At 40.8% G+C, this 14,879-nt stretch overlaps 1 protein-coding gene across 2 annotated transcripts in view; it reads left to right on the plus strand.

Moving 5' to 3' along the window:
* The window catches only part of RELCH (RAB11 binding and LisH domain, coiled-coil and HEAT repeat containing), a 113,217-nt gene extending 108,748 nt beyond the window's left edge, over positions 1-4,469 (plus strand). For both annotated transcript variants that reach the window (XM_043889331.1, XM_043889332.1), the window contains exon 29: positions 2,748-4,469. In XM_043889331.1, coding sequence (XP_043745266.1) covers positions 2,748-2,868 — 121 coding nt within the window. In that variant the 3' untranslated portion in view covers positions 2,869-4,469. The remainder of the gene's footprint in view (positions 1-2,747) is intronic.
* The last annotated feature ends 10,410 nt before the right edge of the window (positions 4,470-14,879 follow it).

Raw genomic sequence — 14,879 nt, forward strand, 5'->3', positions numbered from 1 at the left:
AGTGGTGCTTTACTAGAAAGCTTTGTAAAATACATACCTATGTCCTCTACCCTGGAAGGAAAAAATCAGAATCACTGGGGTTAGGTCTAGATATCCACATCAAAAAGTTCCCCAGATAATTGAGATGTGCCTCAGTAGGTCTCTGTAGGTGTACATGGCTGTGCAGATGTATATTATGTTTCACTTTTCATAGGAAGGTGTCTTAAGCCTGCTAACTCTCCTCCAAGCTAAACTTGGGTCACTCCTTTCACTTTCATGTCCTGGTTTCTAGACTCCTTAGCATATTGTTGTGCTCCTCTTAGAATCAGTGACTTGATGGTATCTCGAATATTATCTGACCCATGTCTCCTGTTTCTCTAGATGCAGACTAAAATAAACCTTATCTTCTGACTTAGCACTGTTTCCTACAGAAAGAAAACAGTACCATCAACCTACAGTGTTAAGGAAAGGCATCATGGAATTTAAAACTTGGCTAGACAGCAAAGAAGGGATATTTAAGTTGAGAATAGTTCAAACAGTTAGACTAGGCAAACATGACTCAAGGGAGTCGAGGAGTTACTTGGGGATGGTTGGTTTAAAACACACACCCACACAAGAATTAGATGGCTGTTTCTTGAATCCCATGCATATTTTATCTTGGAGGCAGTAAGTGGCCACTGAAGATTTTGAGAAGGGGTGTGATATAAAGAAGTGATTATTTAAGTGGTGAGTGACTAATACAAGAAGCCCAGATCCAAGATTGTTGGAATAATCCAGTTGTAAAGTATTGGCATTAGAAATAAAAGTAAATGATAGAGATGTTATAAAGTCACAAGATTTGATGATAGTTTGAGAGCCATCATATTCACTGCTAGGAAGAGAGGAAAATGATAGAACTACTGGCAAGGAAAGAAATAAAAATGGGGTGGTTGTTGTTGAGTCACTAAATCGTGTCTGACTCTTTGCAACCCCATGGACTGCAGCACACCAGGCTTGCCCGTCCTTCACCATCTCCCCAAGTTTGCTCAGACTCATGTCCATTGCGTCAGTGATGCCATCCACCCATCTCATCCTCTGTTGCCCCCTTCTCCTGCCCTCAATCTTTTCCAACATCAGGGTGTTTTCCAGTGAATCAGTTCTTCGCATCAGGTGGCCAAAGTAATGGAGCTCTTTATTTCTAAAGTTAGGGTCTGAAACAAGTGCTTGGGACATTGACTTTATCTAGTATACAACAGCTGATGATTCTGGCCCTCAGCAAGGTGTTGTGTTTCAATAAAGATTTTGGAGTCATCCTGTGGAAATTTATTTGAAACATAGAGAATGAGCATGTTTTGTAATTGAAGAACTAGAGTCAGATACTGAGCCTGGTGGAGGAGTACTTGTGGGAAGGGAAACACCAGCAAGAGAGGAGGGGTCAGAGACACGGGGACACACCAGCTGGAGGTACTGGTGGAAGAGCAAAAGGAAAAAGAGGTTTTCAAGACGGCTGTCGTGGTCAGCTGCTGACCTGAGTAACGCACGGCGCACACCTTTGAAGGCCACACAGAGCCAGAAGTCCTTGGCAGCAGCGCTTACTCCATGTGTAGATTTAACAGACATCTGTTGAGCTCCTGTACCTGGCTCGCCACTCACTTGTCTCTGACAGGGTCAGACATATTCTCTTACGTAGACCTCAAGGTATTTTGCAGTAACAGTTGCAAACTGTATTTTACAGAGGAGGAAACTGAATCAGGGTGATTTAAAGCGTCTTGGCCAAAGTCACAAAGCCAGTAAGCTGGACTCCTGAGTCTATTTATTATAGCACAATTGTTGAATCACTGAAAAATGTCCCTGATTAATACTTTGTTCAGTAGTACGATGTATCAGCAGTCTTTAGTAGTCATTTAGATTGTGCTTACTCCCTACACAGAAGGTTGGCTAAAGAGAAAGAAGATTTCACGTTGATCGACACTAGTGCAGTTGGCGAGTGATTACATGTTTCTTCTTCCCACCCCCCCCACCCCCCCCACACACAGGAATACGTCACAGGATTGTTACCGGCACAGTATAAGACCTCAGGGTGGCTTTGTTTACTCATTTGTGAAGATAAGAATAATATCTATCTTCCAAGGTTGCTATAAGAATTAAGTAATGCTAATAAGAAGAAGAATAACATGCCTGTCATTGCTAATAAGCACTTTATACTCAACAGGGGACCAAGTGTTAGTCGCTCAGTCATGTCCAACTCTTTGCAATCCCATGAACTGTAGCCCACCAGGCTCTTCTGTCCATAGAATTGTCTAGGCAGGAATACTGCAGTGGGTTGCCCCTCCCTTCTCCAGGGGATCTCCCTGACCCAGGGATGGAACCTGGGTCTCCTGCATTGCAAGCAGATTGTTTACCAGCTGAGCCTCCAGGGAAGCCTTTATAATCCTTGAATAGCCCTATGAGGTAGGTACTAGAATTATGTTCATTTAATAGATGAGGAAACAGAGATTAAATAACTTGCCCAAAGTCACACAGCTCATGAATGACAGAACTGAAAATTCAGTCTCATTCCAGACTTGCTTCTAATCACTATACCACACGGCTTCCTTTCAAGACATGATTGACACCAAAGCCACTAACCTACTGTGGCACCTAAAAGCTCTGCTCCGTAGGTGTGAGTTTCCCTTTTGTGATGCCAGCTCAGGATGTACTTCTTAACGTTCTGTTCCTAAAGACTTGGAAAAAATAGATACTTTTCATTTTTTAATTGCTTTACACAAATTTCAAAATCTTTTTCCTAGCTCAATGTCAATTGCTGCAAGCTTAGTGAGTGAAGATACGAAGACCAAGTTCTTGAACAAAATGGGTCAGTTGACAACATCAGGTGCCATGCTGGCCAACGTGTTTCAGAGAAAGAAGTAAGAGCGGCAAGGAAGCCCCCAGTAAACACTAAGATGGACCTCAAGCAGACTGGTTCCTTGTACTTGAAGTACTTGCCTTTTTTATTTCTTTGTTTGTTCTTGCATTATAATTTTATCTTAACCTCCAAAGATACTTGCACTGCTTTTGATTATTGCTGTATATCTGTTAATTTTGGAGTTCCAACTGTGGTGATTAAAAAAAAACTGAGTTGATAGTCTGTACCAAGTCCCCCCTCTATGTTCTTGTCTTTCAGAATATTTTTTTTATATATTATATATATATATAGTGAAGAGGTTTTTTTTTTTAATTTTTGGATGGGATATTAGCAAATACTTGTATGATACACTAAGCTATTACAATGGTACTTAAAATAATGTAAATTTGAAGTCATTGTTATAAAGTAATGAAAATGGAGGTTGCTTAAGTATTTAAATTATGAAGGAAGGACGCAGACTCTGTGTCGTCTTAGCTGTTGACTGGGAAGAGCCACCAGCATCACTCGTGCCTTTGGACTTAGGTTTGCGCGTCTGTGGGGCTGTGCGCGTCCCGCTCACACAGGACTTACAGTGCCGTGGTGAGTCTGGGTTGCCAGTCCTGCAGGCGACAGATAACAATGTAACTGTCAACACTTCGGCGCCCTCATGAATACTCTTTAAGTGCTATTTAAATCTCCCCGTCACTTACATGAATACGATGGACTTACCTGAGGAAAGAGAGCACATGACGCATGGGGGGTGGTAACCACGGTGAGTTTCACAAACTGGTGTGTAGTAGATTTAAACACTCAAACTAAATGTAAGTAAGAAGAGCTAATAATTGTGACTTTTTTTTCCCCAAGTGGAAATACAGAAGAAAGTATGGTTCGGACCTAAAAGTTAATGCTTATTTACATAAAACATTCTATTTAAGGTGATAAATTTTCTGATGAATTTTAATTTCAGAGATTATCTTTTTACCCCATGTGTTACAGAGAGGTACAGAAAAGTTCAGGACATTTGGGGGCTGCTTTTTTCCCCTCTAGACAAAAAATGACATTGGCTTACTCACTAATAGGTCACAGTCATCACCTGTCTCTTCAAGTCCGTGACTGTTCTTGTGTTTGATATATATCACATAGAGTCTTAAGTCAGTGTACAGTTCCACTGGAATTTGACAATTGTCTGTCAAGTAACGCAACTTGAAGTAGAAAAGAGTGATCCTGGACATAGAGGGAGGTGGTTGGTTTAAGGGTTTAATGTGAGGCCTTTTTGAAAAATGCATATTTTGGTAAAGAGAATTCTCTTTTGAGCACAGCTGATACACATGGGTGATTGTCATGTCTGTTGTATAAACTGGTTTTAATACACTTGGAATATAGTTGGATTACATTCACTTCCTGGGCAAAGCTAGCTTACCACACATTCAAGCTTATAAAAAATAAATTGCCATAGGCAGAGCCATTTAAAAAGTTTATTCTGAAATTATTTCTTTAACCTACAGTGAAATAATTGTTAGCTAGTCTTTATGGAAACTGTTGGATTCTAGGCATTCCTGAGAAATTGAAAGTGGCTTCCTTTCATGTCAAAAATGTTGATCTATTATAAATAAAATGTTTTTGCATACTTGTTTTGGTTTTGATTTTGGCTATGTGTATTTATTTTCATTTTGAAACACTATATCCTCCAGCTAAGCAAAATGAAATGAGAAACTGTATATTCACTTAAATATATTTTAATTTAGGAATATAATCTCTATAAATTACCTCTTCTAGTTTACTTTTATTTAAAAAGCATTGTGTTGTATAAAATGAAAACATTTCTGAGATGATTTAAAGAAAAAATGTTTAAATTCTCATTTGCTTTGAACCATAGTAACATTAGTATGTTTGTTACCTGGTGAATAAATATAATGTATTTTTAATGTGATAGTTTTATTAATTTGTGAATCCATTTATCCAAATACTAACAGGTTTTCATGAAAGGCACCAGCCAGCAAGATATGCAGTGTGTTTCGAGTCCCTCTTATTATGCTATTAAACATCTTAATGTCAGTAAGACTTTACATTTATTTTCACATGGCTTTCTACTGTAAAATATATTCTTTAAAGACAAGACAGACACTAATCATGAAACTGGGTGTGTTCTTCCAAAACAAGCTGGAAAACTCCCATCCTCGCGCTTTTTAAACAGAGGTAAAAATGATACAAATAAAAGCAAAGTTTGCAAAGTAATGAAAAGTTCATTTGAAATTATGCTCCAAAGCAAGCCAGAGACTAAAATTTTTCAGAAATCCACACGAGTTGTAGGTAACAATTTTGCTGTATTAATCTGAGAACGATGCTTGAGTGGTAGCATCACTATATGTATATACCTCTATACACAGCATCTTTGACCTTCATCTGTTGGCATCAGCACCCCTTTTGAGAGATTACTTGCTAAACATCAGATTAACTTACAACCTGATTGAAATTGTGAGTAATTTAGGTAACTTTAATGGGGTATCAGTTCAGGTGCTATCAAGCTTCCTTTCCTTATTGGAAAAGAAAAAATGGTTCAAATAAATAGTCTCTGAACTAAACTATAAAGTTTGGGGACGTGAAATCAGTGTGTACTGAGTTGTCTTTTCACGAATCTGCTTTTTAAGATAAACTATTTTAGGCCATTATTTGACCTTTAAGAACATAACTTTGTGTAGACCCACCTTGTGGATCTTTGAACAGTGATAGCCAACTGCAGTGAAGAAAAGCACAAGTGAGGCACTGTGCCGTGCGCACGTGGCCTAAAGAGCTCGACGCAGCTCGTCTTCGTATCTCTGGCTCTGAGCAGCCCATTTATCAACAGACCTTACCATGGTTTCTAAGCCATTTGTAAATGTAGTAAAACCATCCCTTTCTAAAGATTATAAAGTCATTCACTACTCGACATGTGTATTATTTATGGAGTACCTGTGTTGTGCTAGGCACGGGAGGCAATGAAGAAGGCCAACATAGAACCGAGCTTGCAGCCAGGCAAGGAAACAAACAGGTTGAGAGGGCAGGACTGAGGAAGACGTACCTTAATTAGGGTGAGCACTTTGGAAGGCCTCCGTAAGGTGACATGGTACCTGAAAATTAGGAAGATTTACCCATGTGAGACCAGGAAGAGGAAAAAGAGCAATGTGTGCATAGGCCTTGGTGTGTTTAGGGAATTGGAAAAAGAAGACCAATGTGACTCCAGCATTTTGAATGTGATGGTGTATCAACAGATGAAACTGGAGAGGAGTATAGCCAGATCACACAGGTTCGATCCCTAGGTCGGGGAGATCCCCTGAAGTAGGAAATGGCAACCCATTCCAGTATTCTTGCCTGGAAAATTCCATGGATGGAGGAGCCTGGTAGGCTACAGTCCGTGGGGTCGCAAAGAGTTGGGCTTGACTGAGTGGCTTCACTTTCTTTTCACATGGTTGAAGTAGTAGACTGAGTTGATCCAGTTTACATTATGGTTGGACCTGAGAAGGCAATGGCGCCCCACTCCAGTACTCTTGCCTGGAAAATCCCATGGACAGAGGAGCCTGGCGGGCTGCAGTCCATGGGGTCGCGAAGAGTCGGACACGACAGCGACTTCACTTTCACTTTTCACTTTCATGCATTGGAGAGTCGGACACGACTGAGCGACTTCACTTTCACTTTTCACTTTCATGCATTGGAGAAGGAAATGGCACCCCACTCCAGTGTTCTTGCCTAGAGAATCCCAGGGACAGTGGAGCCTGGTGGGCTGCCATCTATGGGGTCGCACAGAGTCGGACACGACTGAGGCGACTTAGCAGCAGCAGCAGGCTTTGTAAGAATGCCCTGGAAAGAGGCAGGAGTAGAGGCTGCAGGGGCTTCCCCGGTGGCACCCGTGGTAAGAACCCACCTGCCAATGCAGGAAACACGAGAGAGAACGGTTTGGTCCCTGGGTTAAGAAGATCCCCTGGAGGAGGGAATGGCAACCCACTCCAGTATCTTTGCCTGGAGAATCCCATGGACAGAGGAGCCTGGTGGGCTACAGCCATGGGGCCGCAGAGTCGGACACGACTGAGCGACCCAGCAAGCATGCAGAGGCTGCAGGCAGAAGCTAAGGCAATGTCTAAGCAAGAGATGACGGCAGCCTGGACAAAAATGGAGGGGGAAGGGCAGACCTGAGGGAAATTTGGGACGTAATATTGGCATGACAGCTTGGGTATGAAGAGTGAGGGGAAAAGAAAAATCAAAGGTGTCACTGAGATTTTTGGCTGGATTCACTGAATAAATAGTGATAACAGTAAGGAAATTTTAGGAGTGAATCTACAGTTTTATTTGAGATGTGCCAAAATCGAGATATCTGAGAGGTATGTGTCTCGAGGTCAAATGAGAAGTTAGTTATCCAAGTCTGGGTCTCAACAGAGGTCAAGGTTGAAAATACAGGTCGTGGAGTCATTGATATTTGAGTAAAACCCTGAAACTAAATGAGATGGCCTGGGGAGAGAGTAACCGTGGAGGAGACCCGAATCTGAGCCCTGAGACGCTCTGGTATCTGGAAGTTCAGTACAGCAGGAGGAGCTGCTCAAAGACTCAAGGGAAGTGAGGCTGGAGAGAAACCAAGAAAGGGTGGTTTCTTGCAAGCAAAGAACACCCAAGGAGCAGCGGTGGCCCCTCGGCAGTCAGTAGGAGGGTGGATCTAAGATCGGCGGAAGATTACAGTCACTGATGACGTCAGTAGTAAGCTCAGGGCTTCGGTGGAAATAGAGGCCTGATTGCAGAGTGTGAAGGGAGACAGGGACGGGAAATGTTGCCATAAAGGGGAGCAGAAGCCCTGGCATCTAGCAAGGAACGTGAGGTCCAGGAGAGGTGTGGAGGGGAGTTTTGGAACAAGAGAAATTAGATCTGTACATAGGCTGCAAACTGAGAGAACGGTGATGCAACAGCAGCAGTAGGCAACGGCTGTGGAACAGTGAGGTCCCTGAGACGGCCCGAGGGGCGCGGTTCAGGACACGAACGCGTCGGGCCTCCTCCGTACTTGGGAGAGAATAGGTGCACTGGAGGTAATTTGGTAGATGTAGTGCTGGGAAGGTTTGGGGTTTTCCATCTCTTCACAGTAAAGTATGAAGCAAAGATAGTGTGGCCGGCATGTGGAAAGTTTTGGAGGTTTGAGGAAAAAGAAGGTAGAAATCTTTGTCTCCAAGAATGGCAGAGTATTATGGATAGAATTGTTAAATTGACAAGCAATTGTGAAAGCTGATTTGAGAATAGTAATTACAAATTTTAAGAAAGGCAGTTAACACAATTGTGGTTTGTTTGTTTGTTTGTTTTTTCTTCCAGACAAAATTAGCTGGTCAGAACAGATGTGAAGTATACCTACAATAAAGGAGAACCAGGTCTAGGTTTTTCCAGGTGCAAAAGATGAGGAGAAAAGACAAGGATAGTAAACCTCTTGCAAAGAAATTATCATCGTGATAGACCCATAGAATCGAGCTGGGAAAGGGGGGAAACAATCGCACAGATGGTCCTAAATAAAGTCAACAATATGTAAGTGAGCTGGAAAGAGCTTCCTTTGAGAGTAGACGTGAAAAGCAAATACTATACCTGTCCAGCCTTTAGGAGCACAGAGCTCTGTGGAAACAAAATGGAAAAGCCTCCACTCTAAAAAATAGCAATGAAGGTGATGTTTTAGGGGTGATGGTGGTTTAGTCCCTAAGTCGTATCTGACTCTTGCAACCCCATGGACTGTAGACCACCAAGCTCCTTTGTCCATGGGGTTTTCCAGGCAAGAATACCAGATTGGGTGGCCATTTCCTCCTCCAGAGCATCTTCCCAACCCAGGGATCGAACCCAGGTCTCCTACACTGCAGGCAGTGTTTTTACCAAGGGGTAATCAGGATTCAATTAGCATAAGATGAGTCCAAGAGAAGAAGCTGAGGATGTCGATGAGAAATCTGAAGACAGACCTTGAGTTCCTGTGTGCCCAGAGGGAAGGGTTAGAGATTAAGGGGATTTTTCTCTGACGTCTGCTGTGTGAATCTGGTCAAGCTCCTGGAGGTAAGAACAAACGAGGAGGAGGGGCCTCTGACGGGGATCCCTGGAGTCTGTGACTCTTAGACTTGTCCTCTCTGGGCCTGCAGCAATTGATCGATTACAGTTCTAGTTTTTCCACCCCTGCCTTGGTTCCCACAGAGGTTATAGCTTGTGAGTTTTCTGCTCTGATAATTTGTGATTCTCTGTATTTGCCTGTCAGTCTCTCCAGTTTGGGGGGCAGTGGTATGCCCTGGTACCTCCCTTCTCTTAAATGGATTTAGGGAGGGTTACTGATTTCCCGGTGGCTCAGTAGGTAAAGAATCCGCCTGCAGTGCAGGAGACTAGGGTTTGATCTCTGGGTCGGGAAGATCCCCAGGAGAAGGAACTGGCAACCCACTCCAGTATCCTTGCCTGGGACAATCCCGTGGACAGAGGAGCCCGGCGGGCTACAGTCCATGGGGCCGCAAGAGTCAGACACGACGATGAAACCATTGATTGCTTTTGACTCGTCAGGACAGAGTGGCGGCTTCAGGCTCCCTGCATGTGGGACTGGAAACAGGAAGCAGCACAGATTTTTTTTTTTTTTTTTAATGCAAAACACAGAAAAGAGGGTAAAAGTCATTTGGGGCCGAAGGGAATAGAGAGATTGGGCAGAAATGTTATTTGAAGAGAGAGTGGACACAAAAACTTTTAAGCTATCAAAAAATATCAAGAGAGGCCATGAATCACAAACAGGATCAATTCAAAGAAAACTAAGCCTACTCACGTTAGCGTAAACCTGCGGGAAACCAAATACTAAGAGAAGATCTTAAAAGCGGCAACTGTAAGGATGATAGTTGGCATATCAACAGAAAACAAAGCAATTATGTTTTTTAAATGCTGAGGGAAAATAACTGCCACCCTATGACTTCAAATGGAGGCAAGTTAAGGTATTTTTAGACCCTCTTCCCCTATAAAAAAAACCCCCCAAAACAGAATTTGTTACCAGCCGACTCACACCAAAGAAAAACCCTAGAAAGTAATTCAAGCAAAAGGAAAGTGATCCTAGGTAGCATCTCACAGAGGCAAAAAGGCATATGGAGCAAATAAAGGATAAATAGGGACTTCCCTGGCGGTCCAGTGGCCAGGACTCTGCGCTCCCAATGCAGGGGGCCTGGGTTCGAGCCCTGCTCAGGGGACTAGATCCCACATGCCCCAACTAAGACCCAGTACAGCCAAGTATGTTTTCTTTTTAAAAAGGTAACAGGAAAATATAAAATGTTAAAGAAGTAAGCAATGTGCTTTTAAAAGAATCCACAGGTTAAGGAAGCTATGACAAAATTAGAAAACATTTTTATTAAATAATGGGAAATATGAAACTTGTGAGATAAAACTAAAGCCATGATTACAGGGAGCTGTACATACAGCTTTAAATACATAAGTGAGAAAAGAAGGCTTAAGATCAATTAACATTCATTTTAAGAAGTTTGAAAGGAACCATGAGGCAGAAGAATCAATAAAGATCAGAAATTAATGAAATAGAAAACTCAAACATAACAATAAGGAAGATGAAGAAAGATAAAAATTTGATTCTAATGAATTGAACTAATAAATCTGATTAAACCCCAGCAAGACTTACCAAGAAAATGAGAAGGCATAAATAAATCACCAGGTGTTGTTCAGTCACTCAGTGGTGTCCAACTCTCTGACCCCATGGACTGCAGCACGCCAAGCCTCCCTGTCCATCACCAACTCCCAGAGCTTACTCAAGCTCAGTCCATCGAGTGGGTGATGCCATCCAACCATCTCATCCTCTGTCGTCCCCTTCTTCGCCCTCAATCTTCCCAGCATCAGGATCTTTTCCAGTGAGTAAGCTCTTCGCATCAGGTGGCCCAAGTATTGGAGTTTCAACTTCAGTCCTTCCAATGAATATTCAGGACTGATTTCCTTCAGGATGGACTGGTTGGATCTCCTTGCAGTCCAAGAGACTCAGGAATTTTTCCAACACCACAGTTCAACAGCATCAGTTCTTCAGCAGTCAGTCTTTATGGTCCAACTCTCACATCCATACATGACCACTGGAAAAACCATAGCTTTGAGTAGACGGACCTTTGTCGGCAAGGTAATGTCTCTGCTTTTTAATACACTGTCTAGGTTGGTCATAGCTTTTCTTCCAAGGAGCAAGCGTCTTTTAATTTCATGGCTGCAGTCACCATCTGCAGTGATTTTGGAGCCCAAGAAAATAAAATCTCTCACTGTTTCCATTGTTTCCCCATCTATTTGCCATGAAGTGATGGGACCAGATGCCATGATCTTAGTTTTCTGAATGTTGAGCTTTAAGCCAACTTTTTCACTCTGCTCTTTCACCTTCATCAAGAGGCTCTTTAGTTCCTCTTCTCTTTCTGCCATTACCAGTATTAGAAACTAAAAAGAAGAAATCCTTACAAACTACATTAAAAATATGAGATTTTATAAATGACTGTACACTAGTGAAGTTAAAAGATTAGACAGAATGAACATACTTCTATTTAAACACACACACACACACACACGCACACACACTTCTTACCAAAACCAACAGAGAAAGAAACAGAAACTCTGTCGAACTCTGTCTCTTAAATACAGTGAACCTGTTATGTGAAACCATGCCATAAAGAAACCTCCATGCCCAGATGGTTTCACGGGTGAATTCTACCAAACATTTAAGGAAAAATAATGCCATATTATACAACTTTTCGAAGGTCTTCCATATACCTCAGTCTTGTCCAGCAAAACACTGACAGCAAAACTTGACAAGACCCAATTCAGGAAGGGTTTGACAGGCCGGTCTCTCTCACAGACCTGGATACTAAATTTCTTCATGTCATTAAGGGATAGTATTGCCCCTTGATTTATCTGTGAGTGAACACTTATTTATCAAGGTTTACTTTGGTTTAAAAAGTGTTTTATGGGTGAGATGACAGGAAGAGCAAACAGAGCAAATAATAAAAGCATTTGTATTTACTAGTGAGCTTTTACTGAAAGATTTGTAAAGTCTGATGTTCACTTAATGACTTCACTTTTTATGAATTTGCTTTAGCTCTGTGCCCAGTGATTATTTTCTGTCACCACATGAAAAAAATTATATAAGCTGATTAATTCTCATTCATGTGGACATTTGTAAGCATTTTATTAACAAGATTGTATCTATTTTCTGGTGCCTAGTACAGACCATTAAAATACAATACTATTGATATAATACTTACAAACCATTCACCTGAAACAAAAATGACAGCCATATTTTAATTTACCTTTTTGATTCTTGAACCTTAAAAACTTCTTGCAGAAGTGGGGAGTACTAAGGCTTTCCAGGCTTAGTTGCACATTATCCACATAAAACAGTTTTCAAATAAAGCTATGATTCCTTTATTTTTCTTCCTGGTACAAATAAAACAAATCACCATTGGCTGATTACTCTGTAAAAATTGGAAATGTTTAATAAGTGTTAAAACATCTATTGTTTAAAATAATTTTTCATTTATTACATATAACCAAAATTTAATTGTACATGTGCTTATAAATGGACTTATAAAAATGATAAATAACACTTTCTGTAAATGATGAGAAATCTCTTTAGTTATAGTGCAAGCATTCTTCACTTAATAGGGAAAATAGTATTTGATTTAAATTTCATGTTTCTCATAATAATGCTATTTATTATAATAATAATAAATTATTATTTAACATAATAACAAGCTCATTTTAATGATCTTGTTAACAACAAATTTATTCTACTTAATTCTATTTAATCTCTATAAAGTATTTGAATTATTTGAGTGAGCTGTAAATATAGAAATAGAGTCTTTAAAAGTAATTATTTTCTTCAGTTAAACTTGTTTTAGTAGATTTAATATGCTAACCCGGGCATTCTGTTGTTTAGAGTGCTTCCAAAACCAGCACACTCACCTCTGGGACTTTCCAAGCAGAAGTTTTAAGTCCCCTAATCTTTTTTGAAAAAAGAAGGGGTTGATGTTGGAAATATGCCAGGAGTAGGCCTTGGTATTTCTCATGAAGTGCCCCAGTGAGTGCACCCTCTCCCACAAGTCAGTTCCTTTTATCAAAATCAGAATCTCACACACAGCCATTTCCAGAAAGTCTGTCTCCACATTCAAGACAACAATAGGCCAGATAAATATTTTTTTAATCTGTAATTTTGTACAATTCCTATACTTACTTCATCTGGAGTTTTAACCTCTATTTACCAAACTTACATACCTGTCAGTTAGTACAAAAGTACTTTTTCCTCAGTGTAAACAGCTTAGGAACGTCAAAAGTTAAAATGAGTAGTTTCTACTTTTTCTTTTACAACTCACCTAATGCTAGTATTTGGTGCTTTAACCTAAATGTCCATCAACAGATAAATGGATAAAGAAGTTGTGATACACACACCATGGAATAATATCCAGCCATAAAAAAGAATGAAATGCCATTTGCAACAACATGGATAGAACTAGAAATTATCATACTAAGTGAAGTAAGTTAGCTTAATATGTGAAATCTAAAACAAACAAACAAAAAAAGAAACAAACGAACTTATTTAGAAAAGAGAAACAGACTTACAGGCATAGAAAACAAACTTATGGTTACCAAACAGAAAAGGGGAGAAGGGATAAATCTGGAGTCAACAGATATATACCCACTATATTTAAAATAGGTAAGCAACAAGGACTTATGGTATAGCACCATCAGTATCTTGTAATAACCTATAACTGAAAAAAGAATAAATATAACCAAATCACTTCACTATATAAACTAACGCAGTGTTGTAAATCAACTATAATTCAATTTTTTAAAACCTGAGCAAAAACTGGTGCTTAGTAATAAGACACACTCCAGAGCCAGACATCCAAGGTTTGAATCCCAGCTCTGTCACTTATTGCAGCTGACCCAAGGGTAAGTTATTAACCTCTATGCCTCAGTTTCCTCATCTGTAGAAAGGGTATATTATTCCTTGCAAAACTGTTGCAAGGATTAAGTGAATTTGTAAATGTAAATATGCTATTAGTATTTGCTATTGTTGTCTCTCCAGAAACTTTCTTTGCTTAGATAAGTAAAATCATGTTTTTTATTATTTTTTACAGACATGGGGGACGATATTACTCTGTGACTAGCTTTTTCTACTATGATATGTCGTTGCTTTGCCAAAGGATATTTGCACTTTTAATTTTTTTTAACCAACACTACAGATTGCTTTCCAAAAGGCGCAAAAGTAACTGGGCAGGGTACCCCTCAGGCTGCCCAGGAGGGAGTCAGAAAGTAAAGCAACCAGCAGCACCAATGGAAGTATGCTGGTGTAAGGGTCTTACCTATACCTAAAGTGGCAGGGTTCCATCTGAAGGCAGACTGTGATGCCATAGTCATATTGCAAACCCAGAACTAAAAAAACAAAACAAACAGGAGGTATATAAAATAAGCTACCAATGGAGAAAAAAAAAACATAACCCTAAAAATACTCAAATCATCCAAAAGGAGGTAAGAAAAAAATGAGCAAAGATGGAATAGAGAACAAATAGCCGGACTTAAATTTTACCATATTTATAATCACATCGAAGTGAAGTGTTGGTCGCTCAGTTGTGTCTGGCTCTTCGCGACCCCTTGGACTGTAGCCCGCCAGGCTCCTCTGTCCGTGGGATTCTCCAGGCAAGAACACGGGAGCGGGTAGTCATGCTCTTTCTCCAGGGGATCTTCCCCACCCAGAGTCCGAACCTGGGTCTCCTGCTTGCAGGCAGATTCTTTACTGTCTAACTCCCTTATCAGCTACATGATTTGCAAGTATTTTCTCCCATTCATTAGGTTGTTCAAGCCTCAAGGCAATTCACTCCAGTATTCTTGCCTGGAGAATTCCACGGACAAGAGGAGGCTGGCGGGCTACAGTCCATGGGGTCGCAAAGATTGGACACGACTGAAGCGACTTAGCACAAGCACCCAAGTGGGGAGGGCTTGGAGGGGTGTCTCTGACACTTTTCCAAGAGCTTGTCCGGCTCTGCTGTCAGCCACAGGCTGC

This window comes from Cervus elaphus, chromosome 27 (assembly GCF_910594005.1).
Source record: "Cervus elaphus chromosome 27, mCerEla1.1, whole genome shotgun sequence".
Classification (NCBI taxonomy): domain Eukaryota; kingdom Metazoa; phylum Chordata; class Mammalia; order Artiodactyla; family Cervidae; genus Cervus; species Cervus elaphus.